The sequence below is a fragment of the Astatotilapia calliptera genome, chromosome 7 (assembly GCF_964374335.1).
Source record: "Astatotilapia calliptera chromosome 7, fAstCal68.1, whole genome shotgun sequence".
Lineage (NCBI taxonomy): Eukaryota > Metazoa > Chordata > Actinopteri > Cichliformes > Cichlidae > Astatotilapia > Astatotilapia calliptera.
Genome location: NC_137428.1, coordinates 64,986,830 through 65,013,751, shown reverse-complemented (window position 1 = coordinate 65,013,751; position 26,922 = coordinate 64,986,830). Strand labels below are relative to the sequence as shown.

The window sequence follows — 26,922 nt, the reverse complement described above, 5'->3', positions numbered from 1 at the left end:
AGCTGCAGAGTTAATTTCACTGTATACAAACAGGATGTGCAGGAATTCAACTTCTGAATCAATTTGTAATCAGTGTTTTCCAAATGCTGTCCCTTAGGTGTTCTTTACTAAATTTGCAGCATATTTGATGGTGTCATTTTCTAAAGTTAAAATTATAGTAATCTTAGTGTTGTTATTTTTGCATCTTCCTCTCTGTAACACACAGAACCCGAGAAAGTGAATGATCTTACTGTCAGTGAAACCAGGACGTCCTCTATATTTCTGAACTGGACTGAGCCACAGGGTCAAAGGTCATTCTATAGAGTAGAGTGGACAGATGGAACAATAAACATGAATAAGACTGTGACTGAAACTAAAGTAAATGTCACTGAGCTGACTCCTGGAGTGAACTACACTTTCACTGTCACAGCAGTGGCTGGAGATAACAGTACACAAAGTGACGTAGCAACACTTTCTCAATACACAAGTAAGATGAAGAGTATGACCATTTCTGATCTGGGGTCTCGTGCTCTGTACTGTGTCACTGTTTCATTTTTTATCTTGTAGTTTATTATTTGTCAGCTTTTTAGGATAGTTTTTTTTCTAGTGAAGCAGTTACTTCAAAAATTAATGAAATCCTTTTTACAGGAAGACTTCAAATCTAAAAGCACTTTTTATCCATGAGTGACATGTTTGTTTGTTTGTTTTTTACCAAATTAAGTTTTTGATTTATTCACATATCCTCTCAGGTCTTTCTTAATTCAGTCCTCTTGGTTCTTACCTGTTGCAGTCACTGCTTATTGTTCTTGGCTCAGCAGTTCTTTTGTTTTCTTGTTCCTCCTCATGTACTCTCCACTCATAGAGCCTGAAGTAGTCACGAGTCTCTCTGTTGTTAACGTCACAACATCGGCAATTTCTGTGAGCTGGACTAAACCAGTGGGAAACAGCTTCTTCTATAAAGTACAGTGGACAAACTTCTCTGTAAATGTCAGTGACACGTTTAAGATCATTACTAACCTGACTGCTGGTGTCCAGTATGAAATAAATGTCACTGCAGTGGCTGGTGATGGTTCTACTAAAGGACAGAGTGCTACTGTCACCAACTACACAAGTAAGCGAGCATTTACATGTTTTCATACTGTGAATTAGTGACTGTCTGCTGAGAATATCTGGTAAAATAAGGAGTCTTCTATCATCATAAGATAAGTTAAATTGAAAGGAAAGTAGAAGAAGAAATCCAGATGTAGAAGAAGAAGCCCTTTGAAGTGAGAAGGTTGGATCTCTCACCGATGTGTCCTCATATAACAGCTGTAGTTGTGCTCACTCTGTGTTTGAGTAACAGCTCCAATAATGGTTTGCATTTCTTTTGTACGTCTAGTTTAGAGCTTCCTCTGAACTTCCAGCTGCATGAAATGTTACAGGGTCAGCATGTTGCTGCTCGTGTGTTTTTACTGTAACTTTGAGACGGAGAAGACTTGAGCCGATATTTTAATTGTTACCCATGTAGTGACTTCTCCCTTACAGAGCCTGAAGTAGTCAGATTACTCAGTGTTACTGCTTTCACAACGTCCTCTGTATCACTGAAGTGGACTGAAGCAGAGGGAAACAGCTGCTTCTATCTTGTAGAGTGGACAGATAGACATTTAAATGAGAATCACAGTGTGAATAACACATAAATAACCATCAGTGCACTAACTGCCTGTATGCAGTACAGATTTAGTTACTGCAGTGGCTGGTGATGAGCAAACTACAGGAGCTGCAGAGTTAATTTCACTGTATACAAACAGGATGTGCAGGAATTCCCATGCATTCTTTGCTCAAATAAATTCTACAATGAATTAATGATTCAGTCTAAAAAATGATCAATCTGTCTCTATTAGTGTTGTATGTAACACAGGCCTTTAAGGTGGCAGATGGTTGCCACTACCTGAGCCTGTTTCTGCTGGAGGTTTCTTCCTGTTAAAAGGGAGTTTTACCTCCCTACAGTCGCCAAGTGCACAAAGGAGGCTGTTTGATTGTTGCCGTTTTCTCTCTTTTAGTGTAGGGTCTTTACTAAAGTGCTTTGAGCTAACTAATTTGGCTCTATTTAAAGAAGATAAAATTGAATAGAATTGACTTCTCATGCAATTACCCTCTACTCACAGAGCCTAAATTAGTCAGGGATCTCATTGTCACTGAAATGAAAAACTATGAGAGCTGCAGAGTTAATTTTACTGTATACACATAAGATATGCAGGAATTCAACATCTAAATGAATTTGTAATCAGTGTTTTTCAAATGCTGTCCCTTAGGTGTTCTTTACTAAATTTGCTTCATATTTGATGGTGTCATTTTCTAATTTTAAAATATATTTATGTCAGTTTTCGTGTTTTTGCATCTTCCTCTCTGTAACACACAGAACCTGAAAAAGTGAATGATCTTACTGTCAGTGAAACCAGGACGTCCTCTATATTTCTGAACTGGACTGAGCCACAGGGTCAAAGGTCATTCTATAGAGTAGAGTGGACAGATGGAACAATAAACATGAATAAGACTGTGACTGAAACTAAAGTAAATGTCACTGAGCTGACTCCTGGAGTGAACTACACTTTCACTGTCACAGCAGTGGCTGGAGATAACAGTACACAAAGTGACGTAGCAACACTTTCTCAATACACAAGTAAGATGAAGAGTATGACCATTTCTGATCTGGGGTCTCGTGCTCTGTACTGTGTCACTGTTTCATTTTTTATCTTGTAGTTTATTATTTGTCAGCTTTTTAGGGTAGTTTTTTTTCTAGTGAAGCAGTTACTTCAAAAATTATAGAAATTATTGTGACTTGAAAGACTTCAAATCTAAAAACACTTTTTATTCATGTGTGACATGGGTTTTTTGTTAAAAAGAATTTTATGATTTATTCACATATCCTCTCAGGTCTTTCTTAATTCAGTCCTCTTGGTTCTTACCTGTTGCAGTCACTGCTTATTGTTCTTGGCTCAGCAGTTCTTTTGTTTTCTTGTTCCTCCTCATGTACTCTCCACTCATAGAGCCTGAAGTAGTCACGAGTCTCTCTGTTGTTAACGTCACAACATCGTCTATGTTTGTGAGCTGGACTAAACCAGTGGGAAACAGCTTCTTCTATAAAGTACAGTGGACAAACTTCTCTGTAAATGTCAGTGACACGTTTAAGATCATTACTAACCTGACTGCTGGTGTCCAGTATGAAATAAATGTCACTGCAGTGGCTGGTGATGATAATTATACTGAAGGACAGAGTGCTACTGTCACCAACTACACAAGTAAGCGAGCATTTACATGTTTTCATACTGTGAATTAGTGACTGTCTGCTGAGAATATCTGGTAAAATAAGGAGTTTTCTATCATCATAAGATAAGTTAAATTGAAAGGAAAGTAGAAGAAGAAATCCAGATGTAGAAGAAGAAGCCCTTTGAAGTGAGAAGGTTGGATCTCTCACCGATGTGTCCTCATATAACAGCTGTAGTTGTGCTCGCTCTGTGTTTGAGTAACAGCTCCAATAATGGTTTGCATTTCTTTTGTACGTCTAGTTTAGATCTTCCTCTGAACTTCCAGCTGCATGAAATGTTACAGGGTCAGCATGTTGCTGCTCGTGTGTTTTTACTGTAACTTTGAGACAGAGAAGACTTGAGCTGATATTTTAATTGTTACCCATGTAGTGACTTCTCCCTTACAGAGCCTGAAGTAGTCAGATTACTCAGTGTTACTGCTTTCACAACGTCCTCTGTATCACTGAAGTGGACTGAAGCAGAGGGAAACAGCTGCTTCTATCTTGTAGAGTGGACAGATAGACATTTAAATGAGAATCACAGTGTGAATAACACATAAATAACCATCAGTGCACTAACTGCCTGTATGCAGTACAGATTTAGTTACTGCAGTGGCTGGTGATGAGCAAACTACGGGAGCTGCAGAGTTAATTTCACTGTATACAAACAGGATGTGCAGGAATTCAACTTCTGAATCAATTTGTAATCAGTGTTTTTCTCTCAATCTTGTTATTTTTGCATCTTCCTCTCTGTAACTCACAGAACCCGAGAAAGTGAATGATCTTACTGTCAGTGAAACCAGGACGTCCTCTATATTTCTGAACTGGACTGAGCCACAGGGTCAAAGGTCATTCTATAGAGTAGAGTGGACAGATGGAACAATAAACATGAATAAGACTGTGACTGAAACTAAAGTAAATGTCACTGAGCTGACTCCTGGAGTGAACTACACTTTCACTGTCACAGCAGTGGCTGGAGATAACAGTACACAAAGTGACGTAGCAACACTTTCTCAATACACAAGTAAGATGAAGAGTATGACCATTTCTGATCTGGGGTCTCGTGCTCTGTACTGTGTCACTGTTTCATTTTTTATCTTGTAGTTTATTATTTGTCAACTTTTTAGGACAGTTTTTTTTTCTAGTGAAGCAGTTACTTCAAAAATTAATGAAATCCTTTTTACAGGAAGACTTCAAATCTAAAAGCACTTTTTATCCATGAGTGACATGTTTGTTTGTTTGTTTTTTACCAAATTAAGTTTTTGATTTATTCACATATCCTCTCAGGTCTTTCTTAATTCAGTCCTCTTGGTTCTTACCTGTTGCAGTCACTGCTTATTGTTCTTGGCTCAGCAGTTCTTTTGTTTTCTTGTTCCTCCTCATGTACTCTCCACTCATAGAGCCTGAAGTAGTCACGAGTCTCTCTGTTGTTAACGTCACAACATCGGCAATTTCTGTGAGCTGGACTAAACCAGTGGGAAACAGCTTCTTCTATAAAGTACAGTGGACAAACTTCTCTGTAAATGTCAGTGACACGTTTAAGATCATTACTAACCTGACTGCTGGTGTCCAGTATGAAATAAATGTCACTGCAGTGGCTGGTGATGGTTCTACTAAAGGACAGAGTGCTACTGTCACCAACTACACAAGTAAGCGAGCATTTACATGTTTTCATACTGTGAATTAGTGACTGTCTGCTGAGAATATCTGGTAAAATAAGGAGTCTTCTATCATCATAAGATAAGTTAAATTGAAAGGAAAGTAGAAGAAGAAATCCAGATGTAGAAGAAGAAGCCCTTTGAAGTGAGAAGGTTGGATCTCTCACCGATGTGTCCTCATATAACAGCTGTAGTTGTGCTCACTCTGTGTTTGAGTAACAGCTCCAATAATGGTTTGCATTTCTTTTGTACGTCTAGTTTAGATCTTCCTCTGAACTTCCAGCTGCATGAAATGTTACAGGGTCAGCATGTTGCTGCTCGTGTGTTTTTACTGTAACTTTGAGACGGAGAAGACTTGAGCCAATATTTTAATTGTTACCCATGTAGTGACTTCTCCCTTACAGAGCCTGAAGTAGTCAGATTACTCAGTGTTACTGCTTTCACAACGTCCTCTGTATCACTGAAGTGGACTGAAGCAGAGGGAAACAGCTGCTTCTATCTTGTAGAGTGGACAGATAGACATTTAAATGAGAATCACAGTGTGAATAACACATAAATAACCATCAGTGCACTAACTGCCTGTATGCAGTACAGATTTAGTTACTGCAGTGGCTGGTGATGAGCAAACTACGGGAGCTGCAGAGTTAATTTCACTGTATACAAACAGGATGTGCAGGAATTCCCATGCATTCTTTGCTCAAATAAATTCTACAATGAATTAATGATTCAGTCTAAAAAATGATCAATCTGTCTCTATTAGTGTTGTATGTAACACAGGCCTTTAAGGTGGCAGATGGTTGCCACTACCTGAGCCTGTTTCTGCTGGAGGTTTCTTCCTGTTAAAAGGGAGTTTTACCTCCCTACAGTCGCCAAGTGCACAAAGGAGGCTGTTTGATTGTTGCCGTTTTCTCTCTTTTAGTGTAGGGTCTTTACTAAAGTGCTTTGAGCTAACTAATTTGGCTCTATTTAAAGAAGATAAAATTGAATAGAATTGACTTCTCATGCAATTACCCTCTACTCACAGAGCCTAAATTAGTCAGGGATCTCATTGTCACTGAAATGAAAAACTATGAGAGCTGCAGAGTTAATTTTACTGTATACACATAAGATATGCAGGAATTCAACATCTGAATGAATTTGTAATCAGTGTTTTTCAAATGCTGTCCCTTAGGTGTTCTTTACTAAATGTGCTTCATATTTGATGGTGTCATTTTCTAATTTTAAAATATATTTATGTCAGTTTTCGTGTTTTTGCATCTTCCTCTCTGTAACACACAGAACCTGAAAAAGTGAATGATCTTACTGTCAGTGAAACCAGGACGTCCTCTATATTTCTGAACTGGACTGAGCCACAGGGTCAAAGGTCATTCTATAGAGTAGAGTGGACAGATGGAACAATAAACATGAATAAGACTGTGACTGAAACTAAAGTAAATGTCACTGAGCTGACTCCTGGAGTGAACTACACTTTCACTGTCACAGCAGTGGCTGGAGATAACAGTACACAAAGTGACGTAGCAACACTTTCTCAATGCACAAGTAAGATGAAGAGTATGACCATTTCTGATCTGGGGTCTCGTGCTCTGTACTGTGTCACTGTTTCATTTTTTATCTTGTAGTTTATTATTTGTCAGCTTTTTAGGATAGTTTTTTTTCTAGTGAAGCAGTTACTTCAAAAATTATAGAAATTATTGTGACTTGAAAGACTTCAAATCTAAAAACACTTTTTATTCATGTGTGACATGGGTTTTTTGTTAAAAAGCATTTTATGATTTATTCACATATCCTCTCAGGTCTTTCTTAATTCAGTCCTCTTGGTTCTTACCTGTTGCAGTCACTGCTTATTGTTCTTGGCTCAGCAGTTCTTTTGTTTTCTTGTTCCTCCTCATGTACTCTCCACTCATAGAGCCTGAAGTAGTCACGAGTCTCTCTGTTGTTAACGTCACAACATCGTCTATGTTTGTGAGCTGGACTAAACCAGTGGGAAACAGCTTCTTCTATAAAGTACAGTGGACAAACTTCTCTGTAAATGTCAGTGACACGTTTAAGATCATTACTAACCTGACTGCTGGTGTCCAGTATGAAATAAATGTCACTGCAGTGGCTGGTGATGGTTCTACTAAAGGACAGAGTGCTACTGTCACCAACTACACAAGTAAGCGAGCATTTACATGTTTTCATACTGTGAATTAGTGACTGTCTGCTGAGAATATCTGGTAAAATAAGGAGTCTTCTATCATCATAAGATAAGTTAAATTGAAAGGAAAGTAGAAGAAGAAATCCAGATGTAGAAGAAGAAGCCCTTTGAAGTGAGAAGGTTGGATCTCTCACCGATGTGTCCTCATATAACAGCTGTAGTTGTGCTCGCTCTGTGTTTGAGTAACAGCTCCAATAATGGTTTGCATTTCTTTTGTACGTCTAGTTTAGATCTTCCTCTGAACTTCCAGCTGCATGAAATGTTACAGGGTCAGCATGTTGCTGCTCGTGTGTTTTTACTGTAACTTTGAGACGGAGAAGACTTGAGCTGATATTTTAATTGTTACCCATGTAGTGACTTCTCCCTTACAGAGCCTGAAGTAGTCAGATTACTCAGTGTTACTGCTTTCACAACGTCCTCTGTATCACTGAACTGGACTGAAGCAGAGGGAAACAGCTGCTTCTATCTTGTAGAGTGGACAGATAGACATTTAAATGAGAATCACAGTGTGAATATCACATAAATAACCATCAGTGCACTAACTGCCTGTATGCAGTACAGATTTAGTTACTGCAGTGGCTGGTGATGAGCAAACTACGGGAGCTGCAGAGTTAATTTCACTGTATACAAACAGGATGTGCAGGAATTCAACTTCTGAATCAATTTGTAATCAATGTTTTTCAAATGCTGTCAGTGTTTTTCTCTCAATCTTGTTATTTTTGCATCTTCCTCTCTGTAACTCACAGAACCCGAGAAAGTGAATGATCTTACTGTCAGTGAAACCAGGACGTCCTCTATATTTCTGAACTGGACTGAGCCACAGGGTCAAAGGTCATTCTATAGAGTAGAGTGGACAGATGGAACAATAAACATGAATAAGACTGTGACTGAAACTAAAGTAAATGTCACTGAGCTGACTCCTGGAGTGAACTACACTTTCACTGTCACAGCAGTGGCTGGAGATAACAGTACACAAAGTGACGTAGCAACACTTTCTCAATACACAAGTAAGATGAAGAGTATGACCATTTCTGATCTGGGGTCTCGTGCTCTGTACTGTGTCACTGTTTCATTTTATCTTGTAGTTTATTATTTGTCAACTTTTTAGGACAGTTTTTTTTTCTAGTGAAGCAGTTACTTCAAAAATTAATGAAATCCTTTTTACAGGAAGACTTCAAATCTAAAAGCACTTTTTATCCATGAGTGACATGTTTGTTTGTTTGTTTTTTACCAAATTAAGTTTTTGATTTATTCACATATCCTCTCAGGTTCTCCTTAATTCAGTTCTCTTGGTTCTTACCTGTTGCAGTCACTGCTTATTGTTCTTGTTCTAACAGTTCTTTTGTTTTCTTGTTCCTCCTCATGTACTCTCCACTCATAGAGCCTGAAGTAGTCACGAGTCTCTCTGCTGTTAACGTCACAACATCGTCTATGTTTGTGAGCTGGACTAAACCAGTGGGAAACAGCTTCTTCTATAAAGTACAGTGGACGAACTTCTCTGTAAATGTCAGTGACACGTTTAAGATCATTACTAACCTGACTGCTGGTGTCCAGTATGAAATAAATGTCACTGCAGTGGCTGGTGATGGTTCTACTAAAGGACAGAGTGCTACTGTCACCAACTACACAAGTAAGCGAGCATTTACATGTTTTCATACTGTGAATTAGTGACTGTCTGCTGAGAATATCTGGTAAAATAAGGAGTCTTCTATCATCATAAGATAAGTTAAATTGAAAGGAAAGTAGAAGAAGAAATCCAGATGTAGAAGAAGAAGCCCTTTGAAGTGAGAAGGTTGGATCTCTCACCGATGTGTCCTCATATAACAGCTGTAGTTGTGCTCACTCTGTGTTTGAGTAACAGCTCCAATAATGGTTTGCATTTCTTTTGTACGTCTAGTTTAGATCTTCCTCTGAACTTCCAGCTGCATGAAATGTTACAGGGTCAGCATGTTGCTGCTCGTGTATTTTTACTGTAACTTTGAGACAGAGAAGACTTGAGCTGATATTTTAATTGTTACCCATGTAGTGACTTCTCCCTTACAGAGCCTGAAGTAGTCAGATTACTCAGTGTTACTGCTTTCACAACGTCCTCTGTATCATTGAAGTGGACTGAAGCAGAGGGAAACAGCTGCTTCTATCTTGTAGAGTGGACAGATAGACATTTAAATGAGAATCACAGTGTGAATATCACATAAATAACCATCAGTGCACTAACTGCCTGTATGCAGTACAGATTTAGAGTTTCTGCAGTGGCTGGTGATGAGCAAACTACGGGAGCTGCAGAGTTAATTTCACTGTATACAAACAGGATGTGCAGGAATTCAACTTCTGAATCAATTTGTAATCAGTGTTTTTCAAATGCTGTCCCTTAGGTGTTCTTTACTAAATTTGCAGCATATTTGATGGTGTCATTTTCTAAAGTTAAAATTATAGTAATCTTAGTGTTGTTATTTTTGCATCTATCTCTCTGTAACTCACAGAACCTGAAAAAGTGAATGATCTTACTGTCAGTGAAACCAGGACGTCCTCTATATTTCTGAACTGGACTGAGCCACAGGGTCAAAGGTCATTCTATAGAGTAGAGTGGACAGATGGAACAATAAACATGAATAAAACTGTGACTGAAACTAAAGTAAATGTCACTGAGCTGACTCCTGGAGTGAACTACACTTTCACTGTCACAGCAGTGGCTGGAGATAACAGTACACAAAGTGACGTAGCAACACTTTCTCAATACACAAGTAAGATGAAGAGTATGACCATTTCTGATCTGGGGTCTCGTGCTCTGTACTGTGTCACTGTTTCATTTTTTATCTTGTAGTTTATTATTTGTCAACTTTTTAGGATAGTTTTTTTTTTCTAGTGAAGCAGTTACTTCAAAAATTAATGAAATCCTTTTTACAGGAAGACTTCAAATCTAAAAGCACTTTTTATCCATGAGTGACATGTTTGTTTGTTTGTTTGTTTTTTACCAAATTAAGTTTTTGATTTATTCACATATCCTCTCAGGTCTTTCTTAATTCAGTCTTGATTCTTACCTGTTGCAGTCACTGCTTATTGTTCTTGTTCTAACAGTTCTTTTGTTTTCTTGTTCCTCCTCATGTACTCTCCACTCATAGAGCCTGAAGTAGTCACGAGTCTCTCTGCTGTTAACGTCACAACATCGTCAATTTTGGTGAGCTGGACTAAACCAGTGGGAAACAGCTTCTTCTATAAAGTACAGTGGACGAACTTCTCTGTAAATGTCAATGAGACATTTTATAATATTATTAACCTGACTGCTGGTGTCCAGTATGAAATAAATGTCACTGCAGTGGCTGGTGATGGTTCTACTAAAGGACAGAGTGCTACTGTCACCAACTACACAAGTAAGCGAGCATTTAAATGTTTTTCATACTTTGAATTAGTGACTGTCTGCTGAGAATATCTGGTAAAATAAGGAGTCTTCTATCATCATAAGATAAGTTAAATTGAAAGGAAAGTAGAAGAAGAAATCCAGATGTAGAAGAAGAAGCCCTTTGAAGTGAGAAGGTTGGATCTCTCACCGATGTGTCCTCATATAACAGCTGTAGTTGTGCTCACTCTGTGTTTGAGTAACAGCTCCAATAATCGTTATAGTTTTATCTCTAATAGGGTGATATTTTAAAACTTCTATATTGACATTTTTTGCAATATAGGCTAGAAAAAAATAAAAAAGACTGAATAATACAGAGGATGAGATTGTACAAGTGCTGATCTTTAGTCAGATTGTCTTTATCTAATTTTTATGACTTAAATGAAGGTGAAGCTTAAACTGCAAAGTCAAGTAGCCGCTTGTGTCGTTACTTTTAAACTCCCCTAAACAATGAAACAACTAAAATCAATCAACTTCTTCTTTAAATGTTAATATAAACCTACTCAAATTAAAGCTCTACACTTTATGCCTTATCCATAATTTCGAGTAGTGAAGGAAATTAAAATATATTTACAGTATAGCTGTCCAAACGTTTGGACATTTGTGTTATTAAAATGCCATTTACATCTTTATTTACATCTCAGGCCTGAAAAGCCTGGGAACATTAGTGTTACAGAAGGAACCAACACCTTAAGCATCAGCTGGATTTTGCCTCGAGGAAACATTAGTTATTATCAGGTCAAAATATCCAATGAAAACTTGTTTACAAACTCCAGTCAAACAATGGCCACAACAACCAGTTTCACCTATTTAAAACCCGGGAGACTCTATAATATCACAGTTACTGCTTTTGCTGGAAACCTCTGGAATACATCTGACCAGGTGTCATTTGCCACTGGTAAGCCCAACAACCTAATCTCTTTTCTTTATCACCATGTTTTTGAAGACCCTGAGAACAACTGTGGATACCATTAGAATGCTTCAAACATGAATAATGAGATTCTTGTGATAATAAATGTTAAATTGGGTACAAAAATATTATATTCAATTGCTGTTTTCAAATGCGTTATGCAGAAACACCTAAACAGTTAAAAACAGAAACAACAACAAAAAAACTGTGTAGATAAAGGTTGGCATCCTATCTGGAAACATAGGAGTATACTTATTTTATTACATTTTTATGGGACTGAACTGTTTTGTACTTCTTTAAAATAGCAAAATGACTTTAAGATGGTGTTATTTGTACCCTTTAGTTCCCAAACCTCCTGGGTCCATCATCTTTAGTAGCCGGAGCAACTCCTCACTCCAGCTGCAGTGGGCAACACCTGATGAGATGATCGGAGCTCCAGGCATCATATACAGTATCACCTATCAGGCTGTGGGTGGTCTCAGTCAAAACACAACTTCCACTCAAAATAACACTTTGCTTTCACTCCTTGACTCTGGAACCAATTACACTGTAACAGTAAAAACTACTGGACCTGGAAATTTAAGCAGCACGATTGTTCAGAATTCTTCTTTTACCTGTAAGTACAACAAAGAGAAAAACAAAGCCGTCAGACTGTCTGTTTTTAATGCGTGGTTTTACTGGCTAGCACCTAAGAACAATTCATATTAATCAACATATAATATGAGTGTTAGTGTTGGACAGTTTATTGTTAAGATATAGAGAGGAAATATGGTGTGAAGAGTTTGGTATGACATGTAACATGGATCTTTGATGTAATAAGTGCAAATCATTTAACTTCGGTTGTTTAACATTGTTTTCCAATTTGTCTTTTTTTAGTACCAAACCCAGTGAGGAATCTAATAGTCAGCCCTGAATCTACTACTTCACTAAATGTGAACTGGTCAAATCCACTGGGGGTCAAATCGTATTATATATACTTAGTTGACACTTACAATGACACAGGAGGACTTATTTACTCAACAAACATCACCAATAACAGCATTTCTGTACTGAATCTAAGCCCAGGAACTAACTACAGTGTCGCAGTCAGAACGAAAGCTGCAGAAGGAAGTGAATCTACGGTGGAGAAGGGATTCAGTTACACAAGTAAGAACTAAGATATAAACTCAGTCAAACTGTTGAAGTATCAGTGCTGTTTGGTCTGTGTTTTGTCACTTGAATACTTCAAACTGCAAATTTCTACAGTGCCCAAACCTGTGACCAACATCACAGTGGAGAGTGTGACCACGACCTCCATCAAGCTAACGTGGTCCAGACAAAATGATTACAAGCCTTCCTACTCCTACCTGGTCATAGCGAGACAGAGTGGCAGCGAGATAAAGAATGATTCGACAAAGAATGAGACGTACACCTTCTATAATCTGACCTCTGGAGAGCTGTACACATTTTCTGTGTTCACGGTTATAGCAGGGGTCAAATCCACAGAGGAAAATACACAGAGTTACACAAGTATGTCTTAAAAATCTCTGAAATGTGCTTCAAAGTCAAGTCTTCCTAATCCATCTTGCAATTTATAGTGATCCCCAACAGACTGTCAGAGCTTGGTTATATGTGATATTGTATTATTTATATGGATAGCATTTTTTTTTCTTAAAGGGGAACTGATAAGAGAAAAGAGTTCCAGGCACCACAGGCAGATATAGAAGCTTCAGTAAAGCTGAAGCCTACAATTTTCATAAAAAGTTTTCCTCCCTGTTTGACAATCAGTAGCTGTTAGCTCGATACCTTTGCTCTTTAGTTTCTATCCTTTCTGTGAAAGGTCTCAACCCCGAGCCAAAATATAACATCATCAGGGTTTTAGTGATGGTATATAAACTTCTAAAAGTAAATCTTTAAACATGTTTTTGGTCAGAAAACAAGTAATTTGGTCGACATTTTCTTTGTGTTACTACTCAGCCCCTATTAGTCCAATATTAATGTTCATTTAATTTGAATCTTCTTTTTTATCCAGTGCCTGAAGCAGTCTCAAACATTACAGCCGTAGGAACCACAACTAGCCTTTCAGTGAGCTGGACACTGGTGACAGGGAAGGTCTCCAGTTACAGTGTTGTGCTAAATAGTGCTGGACAGTTAGTGAACAGCACGGATGTAAACAATCAAACTACAAACATAGTCTTTGTGGACTTGACACCAGGAGTAATTTACTGTGTCCAGTTGATCACCAAAAGTGGACCTTTTCAGAGTAACAGTTCACGTGTCTGCGACGCAACTTGTGAGTTTCATTGACAATCTGACTTCTACCTCAAATTGTATATTCAGCATTTTTATCAACACCTATTTTAAAAATACATGTATTGTTTGAATTAATCAATCAAATAATCAAATCCTTCTCCTTCTTCAGTTCCCAACCCTCCTGGCTCCATCACAGTGCAATCTCAGACTGTTAATTCCATCAACTTCACCTGGGCCCTTCCACAGAACATGAACCACAATCAATACAACTTTAGTGTCACCACCACTAACAACACCTTTGTGACAAAAGACAACTGGTTCCTGCTGGGAAACCTCACATCTGGAAGCCCCTTCAATATCTCTGTTGTTACTGTGGGTGTGATGGGATATAAAAGTACATCAGTGACAACAGTAAACTATACCAGTGAGTAGACATACAGCTGATGAGATTGTGATTGTTATGGTGGATTTTCCTGGTTTTTTTAATTATTTTATTTTTATTGAGTTTGTCAGAGTGAAAGAAAAAGGATAGTTTATTTTGACTGGTACACTTTGTATTTGTTTTTGTTTGTTTGTTTTTATTTGTTTTGTTTACTTTTTTGGGATGTAGTGACAACAAAATGTCATTCAGACAGATTTTAAAATGTTTGGAATCAATTGTCTGTGTACGACATGCTGAGTACATAGATGTAATGCAGGTGTCCTTTTTCTAAAATAGTAATATTGTTAATACTATTTATCGTATTTCTTTTTCCTCTGAGTGTGAGGAACATGTAGCAGCAATCACAGGTTTTTCATCTGTCTCATTTTCTCAGGACCATTTCCTGTATCCAATCTGACTCAGACAGAAATAACTACAAATGCAGTGACCTTGGTGTGGACACAGCAGGAGAGCAAATTAAGCTACTCTTACTGGGTGCAGGTCACCAACGAGTCCAATGTTACTGTAAACGAATTAAATGTGAACATAACAAATGCAACAATCAGAAATCTTCGTTCTGGGAGCAACTTCAACTTCACTGTCACTACACTGACAGCAGATGGCACTCAGGCAGATCCTGTGACAGTGTCTTACTTCACACGTATGTACAGTATATGTTGTCAGAATCTCTGCTTCTCCTGGAAATCCACGATACTAAACTCAAACTAAATCAGCAAAAACAACCACAGTCAGCAACCATCAAAAGCTGAGCTTGGGTAGTTTATCATTATTCCAGTGAAAGAGAGCTGTTATAAGAAAAGTGCTGTTCATGTGCCTATAATACTGCTGTTGTTATTATAATAATAATAATTCCTCCTGTGTTTGTAGGGCCATACGGTATTACTGAGTTGGAGGCTGAAACCATAAACACAACTGCTATAAATCTGAACTGGACGAAGCCAGCTGAGTACAGGGCTGACTATAAATATCGAGTTGCTACATCAGGCTGTGCCTACAAAAACAACACCCTGGGACAAGAAACCATACAGATCTCAGGCCTCGACCCTGGGACCAACTGTACCTTCTGTGTTTCTGTCATGGCAGCAAATGGCATTGAAGGACAAACAGTCTGCACTTCTCAGTACACGAGTACGACTCAGCTGCCCTTTCTAGTTTTCTTTGTCAGACTATCATTGTTGACATGTTTTAATCCTTTGTTCTCTCATCACATCAACAGAGCCCGAGACAGTACAGCCCACTATCTCAGGTCATTCGAATAGTTCCATCACAGTGACATGGACGAAACCTAAAGGAAATGTGGAGCATTACAGTTTGCAGCTAATACGTAATACAACTATTCAATCCCTGAACTCTTTGAATACATCCTATCAGTTTCAAAACCTGTCAGCTGGACAAGCGTACAGCGTCATGTTAACCACAATAAGTGGACCCTTCAATGCGTCATCTGAACTTGTTACTAACGCCACTCGTGAGTAGAATAAATGTCTTCAATTTTGAGTGTAGTCACATTTATGTTAATATGTATGTATGTTTTTATTTACTTCAGCAGGTTTTGAGAATTTAGCTGTTACTGATAAAGTTTAATTTGACACTACACTAAACAACTGTAAAACAAAATTAATTAAAACAGTGAGCACTTACATAAGGTAACATGTTGCATCCCCCTTCCTCCAGTCCCTAACCCTCCTGGGACGATTGAGATCCTGAATAAAACAACGAGCTCCATTGAAACTCGATGGACAGAGGCGCCTCTGATGACCGGTGCTAATTTCTCCTACCTGCTGACTTACACGTCATCCCAGCAATCCAACAATACAAATACCACAAACACCAGAATGAACATCTCTTCCCTGTCTTCTGGGACTTCCTACAACATTTCTGTGAAAACTGTGGGGGAACTGGGATTTCAGAGTGAGACAGTTTATGTCTACATGGTCACAACAAGTAAGGCTTTCATTTCTGTAAAGAAGTATTGGAGAAGTTTGGGCAGTCTCCTCTTTCATTATTACTGTATGAATTAACTTTAATATCTCTCTAATGTCTGACAGGACCACAGGCAGTGCAGGAGCTCACGGCCACTCCAGGAGAGACATACATCACAGTCAACTGGACCAATCCACCTGACTACAAGAACAGCTATAAATACTTTTTGTCCTGGAATCAAACTAATTCCCAAATGCAGAACCTCATAGTTACACAAACTAATTATACTATCATTAACCTGGAACCTGGTCAGTGCTACAGTATTTATGTCACCACAGAGACCTCTGATGAAACACGGGGTGCACCAGTAATGATCACCAAATGCACAAGTACGGACACTAAGTAATAATTCTGCAAAATTTTGTCACCTATCTTTTACATATGAAAAATGTAATTTTGATGATTCCACTATCACCAATATCAGTGCAAGATAACTGAACAATCTGTTTTTGACAAATAAAATTTTGTCAAAAACAGATTTTGTATTTTCTTTAGATATTTGATAGAAATATTATACTTTAATAGAACTGACAGATTTGTTCATTAGAGGTGTTCTGTTTTTTCCTTATTTCTGTTTCATGCTACAGATGCAAGCCCAGTGACAATCTTAGGCTGTCAAGGTCCAAACGACAATACTGCACAAATCATCTTGTCATGTACCACACCCCATGGCCAACACACTGGCTTCCAGATGATTGTAAATGGAAACAACATCAGTGCAACTGCATCTTGCAATTATACCATTTCTGGCCTTAACCACAATACTATATATAATGTGACTGTGATAACTCTAAGCCATGGAAATCCCAGCATTCCTGTGTATCGCGAGTGCTCAACAGGCATAGGTAAGGCTTTGTGTAATAATATTAGTGTTCTAATGTACTTAAAAACTAGAGTTTGAGATACATAGAGAAGCCTTTTATAGAAAATACCAGTTCCTAATAAAATCCTTTTTCCTTAATGGTGCTCAAAAACATCTATGCATTCATTTGTCTGTGACTGCTTTTATTGGTTGAGCTGTAGTTGATAGTACACTTTTATTTTTTTATCAAAGAGCCAGTAAATTCTGCTAGTTAGGTGCAATCGAATGGTGTCACACACAATAGTTTCATACTACAGATTGATCCAAGGATGTTTAACGACTCTAATTTTACGACTGCCTAATGAAATCTTTCTTCATTTCTCTGTTACATTTTTTCCAAACATTGTAGCTATCACTACTATTGCTGTTGCTGTATCAGTAGCAGTTTTTCTCATTCTCTTCAGTGTCCTCATCGCCTTTATTATCTACTGGAAAAGGTTTGCCACTATCACCAGTGATAAAAACATGTTCATTAAATATCCGTGTATATGAATAAATTCTATATTTACAGTTTATATACTTTATCTGCTCCTATAGGCTAGCCAAAAAAGAATCACCAGACATCCAGATTGAATCTTTAAGGTAAAATTTGTATTTTTATCATTTTGTTGTACTGTATGTATGATATACTTAGACAACAATTGTTCCTCTAATTGCTACTTATTCTTCTTTTTTGCATTTTTTATAGAGCCAAAGTGTAAGTACAACATTTTTTAACTCTCAAAGCTTCAGCATATCTTCCAAATATTAATTCTTTCCTGAAAGCACCTTATCACTCTTGCCTAAACTTTGGTTTGAGCAGAAGTGTGGCCGTGAGTGTGGAGGACTTTGAGGCTTATTACAAGAAGCAGAGAGCAGACTCCAACTGTGGCTTTGCAGAAGAATTTGAGGTAAATCCCCAAAACTGAATATATTAACTGACTCTTGATTTGTAAATATACTTATTCATAGTAGAACAATTTTATTTTTATTTCTTATTTTAACAATTTGTGTTCTAGACACACTCACCAGTGTCAATGTCAGTATAACAGCAATAAATCATTCCTGGTACAGCTTTACAGTATTACTTACAGTGCTCCAAAAGCTTTTTGCTGCCTGAAAAGAGACATCTTGGAGAGGTGCAACTGAAACAAAATCAAATGTAATTACTGTTACCAGAATGAGCCAAAATAATACTGAAATGTAATGCAAAGGGCAAAAAAAAGAAAAACTACCCGGAAAAAGTTTCATTTGCTTCTCTGGTACTCCACATGTAGCCACCAACTTTTTTTCTCTGTATTTTAAAGGACCTGAAGGTTGTTGGCACAGCTCAGTCAAAGTTACATGCACTGAATGTGGAGAACAAGCCTAAGAATCGCTACAACAATGTGCTTCCATGTGAGTCACTTTAACAAATCCATCTCTGCTGCTTTGACCATAACACCCTCACTCTTTAAACAATATCATTGCCTGCCTTACAGCATCTGCTACCATTTTAGTTTGTGCCTTGAACCAAACAATAGCATGCATCTATTAATGCATAACAGTGTAGGAAAATAATTTCTAATACTTTTTTTTTTAACAATAATAATTTTTAATTCCTTTCATGCTCATTACATTTCCCTTTAATTTCATCTCTTACATTTCATTTACCCTCTTGTTCACCTCCTAGATGACTCTTCTAGGGTGAAACTTTCCATTCTCCATGGAAGTCCGTCTGATGATTACATCAATGCTAACTACATGCCGGTGCGTACTGACACTTTTTGAGGCAGCTCTCTGCCACAGTCATTGCAGCATCAGCAAGCATCCTACTGAGCAATATAACTTTGCTTCTTGACATTGCCATTTGTTAAACGTTTCTGCCTTCATGTAAACTCTGCTTTGAAAAACGTCTCAGAAAAATCCAACTTGCTGTTTCATGTGGTTGAGCTCACATTTTATTTGGCAGGGTTACAACTCGAGGAAGGAGTTTATTGCAGCTCAAGGTCCTTTACCCACCACGGTCAACGATTTCTGGAGGATGATCTGGGAGAAGAATGTGCAGACTCTGGTCATGCTGACACGCTGTAATGAACAGGGACGAGTGAGTATTAACAAAAACACCACAACTAGCAGGACAAGCATGTTTACAGTAGGGATAGACTGATCTGATATTACGTGTCTGAATCGGTCCAATACTGACCTAAATTACTGTATCGAATATTGGAGAGAAATAAAAAATGTAATCCGATCCCTTAAATCTCACAAAACTTGCGACGTGGCATAACTCAGCTCATAACCGTAGCACGTTGGAGCACGTGATAGAGCGGCTGTGGCGTGCGAGACCTGTTGGTGATCTGGTTGAGCATTTGGAGCCTCGCTACCAACCCGGCATTTCATCTCCGTGGAAGTTATCCCAGAGAGAAGTAGAGCAAGTGTTTAAGTTCATCTCTGAATGTTAGTAAATGTTAAAGCATTCCCAGTTTAAGCTTATCAACCGATATACATATATGGAGCGACTGCCTCTTTCTCCCCCTTCCTCTCCTGCTGCTACTTCAATCATCTGATCTTGGTGGATGTAAGCTGTAATTTAATGGCAGGTTTACATAACCCCACTCTATACACCTGTATGATATCAGTGTGACCACAGTAATCCCACCCACTTGCTGCCCAAACTTTTTGTTTGCAATGGACAGCTAATCAGAAGAAAGTTGTCATAAAGGGAACGTGACCACGAAGGGACACCGTTTAAGACATGGGTAGTATCAACACCAGGTGTCAGATAAACGAGGGTTATTTTGATCATTCAGAATGAGTCTAATAGAGGCCAAGAATGAAACAATACAGCTGAGGAAAAAGTTAGAATCCCTGTGATCTATTCATATGTTTCCATCTATACCAGGGGTCGGCAACCTTTTTGATGATGAGTGCCGTCTAAAATGTCCTCAGAAGTCAATGTGCCATATGATTGCATTGGCAATAAATTTAATAACGCTCTATACAGTCATGTGATGTTCCCCTGTAGCTCTAGTAGGGCTGTGCGATATGACCAAAATCTCATATCCCGATATAATACATCTATCGTCCCGACTACGATATAAATCACAAAATTTTAACATTTTCTGTAAATTCTGTGAATCTCGGGCGACTTGCGTGAAGTGTTTACAGCTGGACGTCGTGTACCTGGAGTCGAGTGTTTTAACAGATGCATAAATGACACATTTTTAGTCATAAGTTGTAATGGCTGCCGTTTTCTTTGTGAGTATTTATTACACGGCGTGCTGTGGTGAAAAGCCTGTTTTAAGGTTTATTTTTGAGCTTCTGACAGCTCTTTTTAGCTTCTCATCCGTAAACACTCTGCAAACTATTTCATGTGATTCAGTTTATTTTGAAAAGTCTCAACAGGATCTTGAGCTTTCTTGTGAAAGGTTTGTATGGGAAATAAACAAGCTGACACGCGATGGTTTTACCGTCGTTGTTGCTACGACAACGCGTAAAAACATGCTCTTTTCCGTCTGTAGTGTGGTTACATTAAATATAAGAGAAAGAGAGAACTTTAAGAAATTAATATAGCCACTGCAGTGACACAAAACGTTGAAAAAATATTGCCTTAAACTTTTTATTTTGCGACACCACGAAATAAATGATAGCGTAAAATGAAACGATAGATGTTTTTACAGTGTTTTTTTTTTATGTAAATGTTATTTTTACAATGTTTGCAGGTTTTTTTTAAAGCTAAAACATTTCCTTTCCAGGTAAAATGTGAGCAGTATTGGAGTTCTGGTACCAAGCGGTGTGACAACATCATTGTAAAAGCAACCTCTGAAATAACACTTGAGGACTGGACCCTCAGGGACTTTGACATTAAAAATGTGAGTGGTTTTCACATTGGTTTCAATATTGTTTTGTCTATATAGTGTCAGTGCTAAAGATAAATATACTACAATAATAGAAGAAAGCCCAACAATTACACGACCCCCTATCACCAAGCATTTGGTAACAATGGGAAGGAAGCATACTTCATACAGCATATATCCATATTTGTAAATTATTTTTGTAATAAATATTTATCATTTTTCAGAAGTATTTTTAGGAAAGGGAGAAACCTTTAGATTGGAAAACCCTATGGTCCCTGAATATTTAACATGGTTTACAGTAGGCGTCCTGCAACCAAAATAGACTACCTATTAAACTTTCCAATGTCTTAACAAATCTATGGTAATAACAAGGTCAGTGTTGACTGAAGTTCTCTCTGTTTACATCTATATAACTAATACTTTGTATCTTTGATTGTTGTAAAAAGGCACTTTTGCTTTTGCTTTAAAACATAAATCCTTGCAACACATTTTTGTCATGTTGTCCAGTTACCGTTTGAGGTATGTGGTAGTGATGTATCAGTCGAGTATGAATCGGGTCTTAGAGCCGGCTCTTTGAAGTGAACGATGGGAGCCGGCTCCTTATCGCGAGCCGTGTTATTTATTTATTCTTTTTTTTCCTTTCTCTTACCCTCCCTCTCTCTTACCGAGCCCTGCGAGGGACATGGGAGAAAAAAAATTAAGATGAACTCGCAAAACTTCAAACTGGTGCAAGAACGTGTCCGAAAACGTCGGAGCACTTTTGTCAATATGTGATGTCTTGATAAACCGAGCAGATATTTGAAGTTTACACAGCTACGTTCTTGCCTTATCTTAAGTTTATTTTGTGAGCCAGAAAGTAATATTAAAACTAAGTAGCTATCGCCATAGTTGGAAACTGGAATTGGCCCGGCCTATCCCATAATTCATAGCGCAGCCCAGCCAATTCCAGTTTCCAGCAATTGCGGCATCTTCTATATTTTATTGTGTTGTGGTTTGAAGTGTTTTGTGTTTTTTCACTTTAAATTTGTTGAAACAGAAAAAGCTGAACATTTAAATAGTTAAAAGTTGAATTGTAAATAGTTGTTTTTTGTAATATGTTTATATGTTTTAAAATTAATTTTTTACATTTTATGTGAAGTGAATAAATAAAAGCATATTTATATAATAAACATGTATAAATAAAAAACCCCACTATTTTTTACATTAGTAATTCATTTTGTGCATAACTTTATATTGTTATTGATAATAAATTAATTAAAGCAACAAAACAACCTAAAGAGCCGCTTGGGAGCCGAAAGAGCCAGCTGTTTATAGTGGGCCGAGCTGAAAGAGCCAGTTCTCTAAAAAGAGCTGGAATTCTCATCACTAGTATGTGTTATTGTGTCTTGAGGATCTTCAGCTGTTTTGAGGTGCTTCGCTGTTTTGTCCTTCAGGTGAAAACAGCAGAAACCCGAGCAGTTCGTCACTTCCACTTCACAGCATGGCCAGATCACGGGGTACCAGAAACCACAGAGCTCCTCATCAGCTTCAGACATTTAGTCAGAGAGCACATGAACCAGTACTCAAAACACTCGCCCACAGTGGTCCACTGCAGGTTTGACAGAGCACACATGCAAATACACTCACAACTTTGTATTTATCCAGTGTGACCTGTTTTCAAAAATATATATATATATATTTATATATCTGTGTTTCTATGTTCTTTATGATTAGTGCTGGTGTGGGGCGCACAGGTACCTTTATAGCCATAGACAGACTGATTTTCCAGATTGAAAGAGAAAATACAGTGGATGTGTTCGGCATTGTTCATGATCTGCGCATGCACCGACCGCTTATGGTGCAGACAGAGGTAGGAATGTTCACATTCACTGTAGTGTGTTGTTTGACGTGATGAGTAATATGCCATATCTCAATGAACTTTTGCATTTGACATATGTGCAGGACCAGTATGTGTTCTTAAACCAGTGTGCTTTGGACATCATCCGGTCGAGAACGGGGACCAATGTGGATCTAATCTACCAAAACACCGCGGCAATCTATGAAAATATAGGCCCAAAAAAGGGGGCTCCCAAAAACGGATACCACAACTCATAGGCCCAGAAGTCCATCAGTTCTTCCATCTCTCTTCACTTTTAGAAAGAAACTGAGCAAATATCTGTGAAGGAGAGGCTGTGAGCACATTTTCCTGGATTTATTTTTATACCTTTTAGGCTTTTGATAACAGTCATCTAGCTTCCTGGATTCAAACTCAGATTATTTGATATTTATTTGTTACGATTTATGAATGTTGACAGTGGACGAAACTGTACGTAGAGCTGCAATAATGGATTATGTGTCTTGGACACTTTGCTATAATTGTATATTTTTGTATTGCTCAGATGTTTTATAAATGCTTCTTAATACTGTATATGACTCACTGATAATTAGATCTTTTTGCTCAGGTAGTGTGATGGATGCTGTACAGGTATTTTTGATCAGGAAAAACTTATAATAACCTTTGCCTTGTATAAAACAAATGCTGTTATGAAGACAGTGTGCCTTTTAAAGAGTTTTTTCCACCAGTTCACCAATAGGTGGCACTCTTATGTCTTCAAATGGAAAAGACAGACATCTGAAATTCAGCTGTCTGTTTGTGCATATTTTAAGCCAACATGAACTCTGCAATGTGTTTAAATGAAGGAGCCTTTTGCACATGTATGCACTGTATTGTGAATAATGCACTGGATGCATTTGTCTTCTACACTGTCTACTATGGAGATGTTTTTTTCAGTAGCATTAATATTTTGGCCAGTGCTTTGTAGACTGTTCGGATTATTTCTTTATACATACAATACTTTTATTACAATTTTATTTTTGCAATTTTACTTGCCTCAATAAAAAGCTCAGGAACTCAATTAAACTAAACATGTTCCTAGCATCTATGGTGTTTGTACTTTGACGAACTTAGTCCATTTTTTCCCTTATTTTCTACGTTGTGCATTCCTCACGGAAACTGTAATGTTATGTCACTTCCTGCTACATATCCGATCCTTGTATGGAAATACTGTGATGTTAAAATGGCCAGAGAAGTGCAGGCTTAAAGGACAGGATTTTCCATGAGGCAGATACTTTACTTTTTTAAAGATAATTTAGTAAAAGAGTACGCCTGTAGATATTTTTTAAAACGTATTTTTATTTTATCATAGTGTATTTAAAGCTATTTTAAGCATTTGGGTTTTAAATGAAAAATATGTATAATAATTACTAAGGTTTTAGGATATTTTATATGATGCTTGATGGTACAATGTGAAAATATATATAGAAAAAGGCAAGGATTCAAATTTTGTATACATTTTAACCTGTCATATGAAATGGGATTATATATATTATAAATTCTGGAAAATAGGGGCGTAATACTCCTCTTATTGTTTAAATCCCTCAGCTTCAATATGATTAAAGATTCATATGCTTGCTTTAATGTTACCTCTGGACACTTGTGAGTTTGGATCTATTTACAAAGCTCATCACTCAGAAAATAAACAAACTGCACACTGTGTCACAGCTACTGCAGCATGTCTGATAAACTCATTATGTATATAGTTTCCAAATTGTTTGAGTCAAATGGAAGGATCAAAAGGACCAACACAATACATGACTGCATGCTACAGAGCAGGATTGAGGTGTTACACCTTTGAATTATTCAATTTGAGGTTGCAGGTAGATAAGTGCACCCTCAACGGATGAATAAATAATACCATGTCTGTTTCTTACTTTGTAAGGAAAAAGCTTTTCACAAGGAGACTTTGACAGTTTTACAGCTCAGCACATCAGGCCTTCTGTTGCAAGACTTTGTACAGTATTGAGGTGGTTTAAAAGACCACTTTTTGTACACAGCATTGTTTTTCTACAAATGTAAGATTTTTTCAGCATGTCAGCTTAAATAGGCCTGCAGTTTCTCAGGCTTCTACTTTTTTCTCCCCCACTTCCCGACATAATTTCTGTCTCATGCCTCTCAGGTCCATAAGTTCGATGTTTAAAAAGTAGATCTGGCATTTGAATGCCCCATTTTGAACATAAATCCTGACCTGCAATTGGAAAATTAAAATAGAACAAAAGATAACTGGGTGATCCAAATTTAATAATAAAAGACCTCAAATGCTTATATGCCACAAATCCACCATAATGGATTACACTAGGATGTTTTTTCTAACCTTCTCTGAAATTGAATATAAAACAACAGTAAAGAGAAAATGAAATATTTGTCATCTGATCTAGGCAAAGGTACTAGACCACTCTTTTTCACTACAGTTTAAATATGGCCATTTCTATGTAAAGACCAGGGATTAGAGTTAGGTTCATATATATATTTGGACATAAGTTCTGCTTTTTGCCTGTTTACTAAGACATTTTCCGAATATAGTTAATGGACATGGACATAATGCGCAGACTCCCAGCTTTCATTTGAGGGTATCCACATTGATATTGGATGAAGGGTTTAGGAGTTAATTTGAGGTGTGGTGCTTGCATTTTGGAAGATTTTGCTGTGAACAGACAACATGCAGTTAAAGGAGCTCTCTGTGCAGGTGAAACAAGCCATCCTTAAAATGCAAGAAAAGAAAAGAAAAACATCCAAGAAATATTATGAGTGGAAAAATGTAGAGTTTGGTACATTCTGAGAAAGAAAGGAAGCACTGGTGAACCAAGCAACACGAAAAGACCTGGATGTCTATGTCTATCATCCACCATCATCTATGGTGGATGATGGCAAAATCATTTCCTTGGTCAAGAGAAATCCCTTCACAACCAAGTGGCCAATCAATATCCAAGTCTAACATAAAGAGAAGACTGCAAGAAAGTAAATCCAGAGTTCCACTGCAACTGCAAGCCACACATAAGTCTCAAGAATAGAAAGGCTAGGTTGGACTAGGCTAGATTTGCAGAGGCAGTGCAAGGGCTTGGGTGTGCACGGCTGCCAGTGGCACTGGGACGCTAGTGTTCATTGATGATGTGACACAGGACAGAAGAGCAGCTGAATGAATTCTGAGGTGTTCAGAGACATGCTGTCTGTTCAAATCCAGTTAAATGCAATCAGATTGATTCGGTGGTGTTTCATAATGCAGATGGACAATGACCCAAAACATACAGCAACCCAGGAGTTTGCTAAAGCAAAGAAGTGGAATATTCATGAATGGCCAAGTCAGTCATCTGATCTTAACCCAATTGAGCATGCATTTCACTTGTTGAAGACTAAACGTCAGACAGAAAGGCCCACAAACAAAAACCAGCTGAAAGCTGCAGCAGTAAAGGCCTGGCAGAGCATTAAAAAGGAGGAAACCCAGCATCTGGTGATTTCCATGAGTTCAAGACTTCAGGCTTCAATACCAGCAAAGGGCTTTCGAGTATTAGAAATGAAATTTTTATTCTTAGTCTTTTAATTTCTCGATTTACTTTTGAAACCCTAAAACTAAGGGATTGCGTTAAAAAAATTCCTCACACTTTTATGCAATGTTTTTATTCTACCTAAAAAATTAAAGTTGAAAGGCTACACTTAAGGTGCATTTGAGTTTTTTCATTTGAATTTCATTCTGGGAAATCTGTCCAAATATATATGGACCTAACTGTATGTGCAAATATGAATTATACATTTATAATAAAAAAAATTGTGTGAAAATGTTTGCTCTTATAATTTTTCTGCCAAGCTATATGAACACTTCACTGAGTCTGAGAGTCTTTATCTTTACTATCTACATTTATCTAATATGAATATTTAATGCTAAAATTCTCTGCAACATCTTGATGAACTGAGACTCTAGATTTGAGATCGAACCAGATTAGCATGTATAGATCTTATACTTTATTTTTTTCTAATTTCATTTAGATTTTTATTTATAAAAAATATGCCCAATATGTGATCTGGATGAACTTCAAATGCCCACCTCTGGGACATGAAATTAGCTACACATCAACCCCGCAAAAGTAAAAGTCTTCATCTGTCATTTTACTACAACAAAATGACATACACTGGCAGGGAACAGTGTGCTGCCTAAAGAGTATCTGATATTGCATGTAAACTTATTTTATGATTGTATATTTTTATTTTCTACATGGAGTATGTTTACATTATGTAATACACTTCATTAAAAACATAATGTATATGTCAGTAGGAAATTCTCACTTATGAAGTT

The 26,922-nt window shown here is 37.5% G+C and overlaps 1 protein-coding gene across 1 annotated transcript in view; it reads left to right on the top strand.

Annotated features, from left to right (window-relative positions):
* ptprjb.2 (protein tyrosine phosphatase receptor type Jb, tandem duplicate 2) overlaps window positions 1-24,307 on the top strand; it is a 56,185-nt gene extending 31,878 nt beyond the window's left edge. Inside the window, exons 13-47 of the mRNA XM_080303310.1 lie at window positions 206-466; window positions 842-1,090; window positions 2,378-2,638; window positions 3,006-3,257; window positions 4,026-4,286; window positions 4,663-4,911; window positions 6,199-6,459; window positions 6,827-7,075; window positions 7,864-8,124; window positions 8,499-8,747; window positions 9,598-9,858; window positions 10,237-10,529; window positions 11,026-11,057; window positions 11,156-11,409; window positions 11,765-12,037; window positions 12,298-12,567; window positions 12,667-12,930; window positions 13,433-13,693; window positions 13,823-14,077; window positions 14,469-14,735; window positions 14,963-15,223; window positions 15,312-15,563; window positions 15,770-16,039; window positions 16,144-16,407; window positions 16,666-16,923; window positions 17,290-17,377; window positions 17,478-17,522; window positions 17,641-17,830; window positions 18,227-18,317; window positions 18,592-18,668; window positions 18,871-19,005; window positions 20,657-20,773; window positions 22,192-22,352; window positions 22,472-22,607; window positions 22,700-24,307. Of these exons, the coding sequence (XP_080159436.1) occupies window positions 206-466; window positions 842-1,090; window positions 2,378-2,638; window positions 3,006-3,257; window positions 4,026-4,286; window positions 4,663-4,911; window positions 6,199-6,459; window positions 6,827-7,075; window positions 7,864-8,124; window positions 8,499-8,747; window positions 9,598-9,858; window positions 10,237-10,529; window positions 11,026-11,057; window positions 11,156-11,409; window positions 11,765-12,037; window positions 12,298-12,567; window positions 12,667-12,930; window positions 13,433-13,693; window positions 13,823-14,077; window positions 14,469-14,735; window positions 14,963-15,223; window positions 15,312-15,563; window positions 15,770-16,039; window positions 16,144-16,407; window positions 16,666-16,923; window positions 17,290-17,377; window positions 17,478-17,522; window positions 17,641-17,830; window positions 18,227-18,317; window positions 18,592-18,668; window positions 18,871-19,005; window positions 20,657-20,773; window positions 22,192-22,352; window positions 22,472-22,607; window positions 22,700-22,852 (7,481 nt within the window). The 3' untranslated portion in view covers window positions 22,853-24,307. The remainder of the gene's footprint in view (window positions 1-205; window positions 467-841; window positions 1,091-2,377; window positions 2,639-3,005; window positions 3,258-4,025; window positions 4,287-4,662; window positions 4,912-6,198; window positions 6,460-6,826; window positions 7,076-7,863; window positions 8,125-8,498; window positions 8,748-9,597; window positions 9,859-10,236; window positions 10,530-11,025; window positions 11,058-11,155; window positions 11,410-11,764; window positions 12,038-12,297; window positions 12,568-12,666; window positions 12,931-13,432; window positions 13,694-13,822; window positions 14,078-14,468; window positions 14,736-14,962; window positions 15,224-15,311; window positions 15,564-15,769; window positions 16,040-16,143; window positions 16,408-16,665; window positions 16,924-17,289; window positions 17,378-17,477; window positions 17,523-17,640; window positions 17,831-18,226; window positions 18,318-18,591; window positions 18,669-18,870; window positions 19,006-20,656; window positions 20,774-22,191; window positions 22,353-22,471; window positions 22,608-22,699) is intronic.
* The last annotated feature ends 2,615 nt before the right edge of the window (window positions 24,308-26,922 follow it).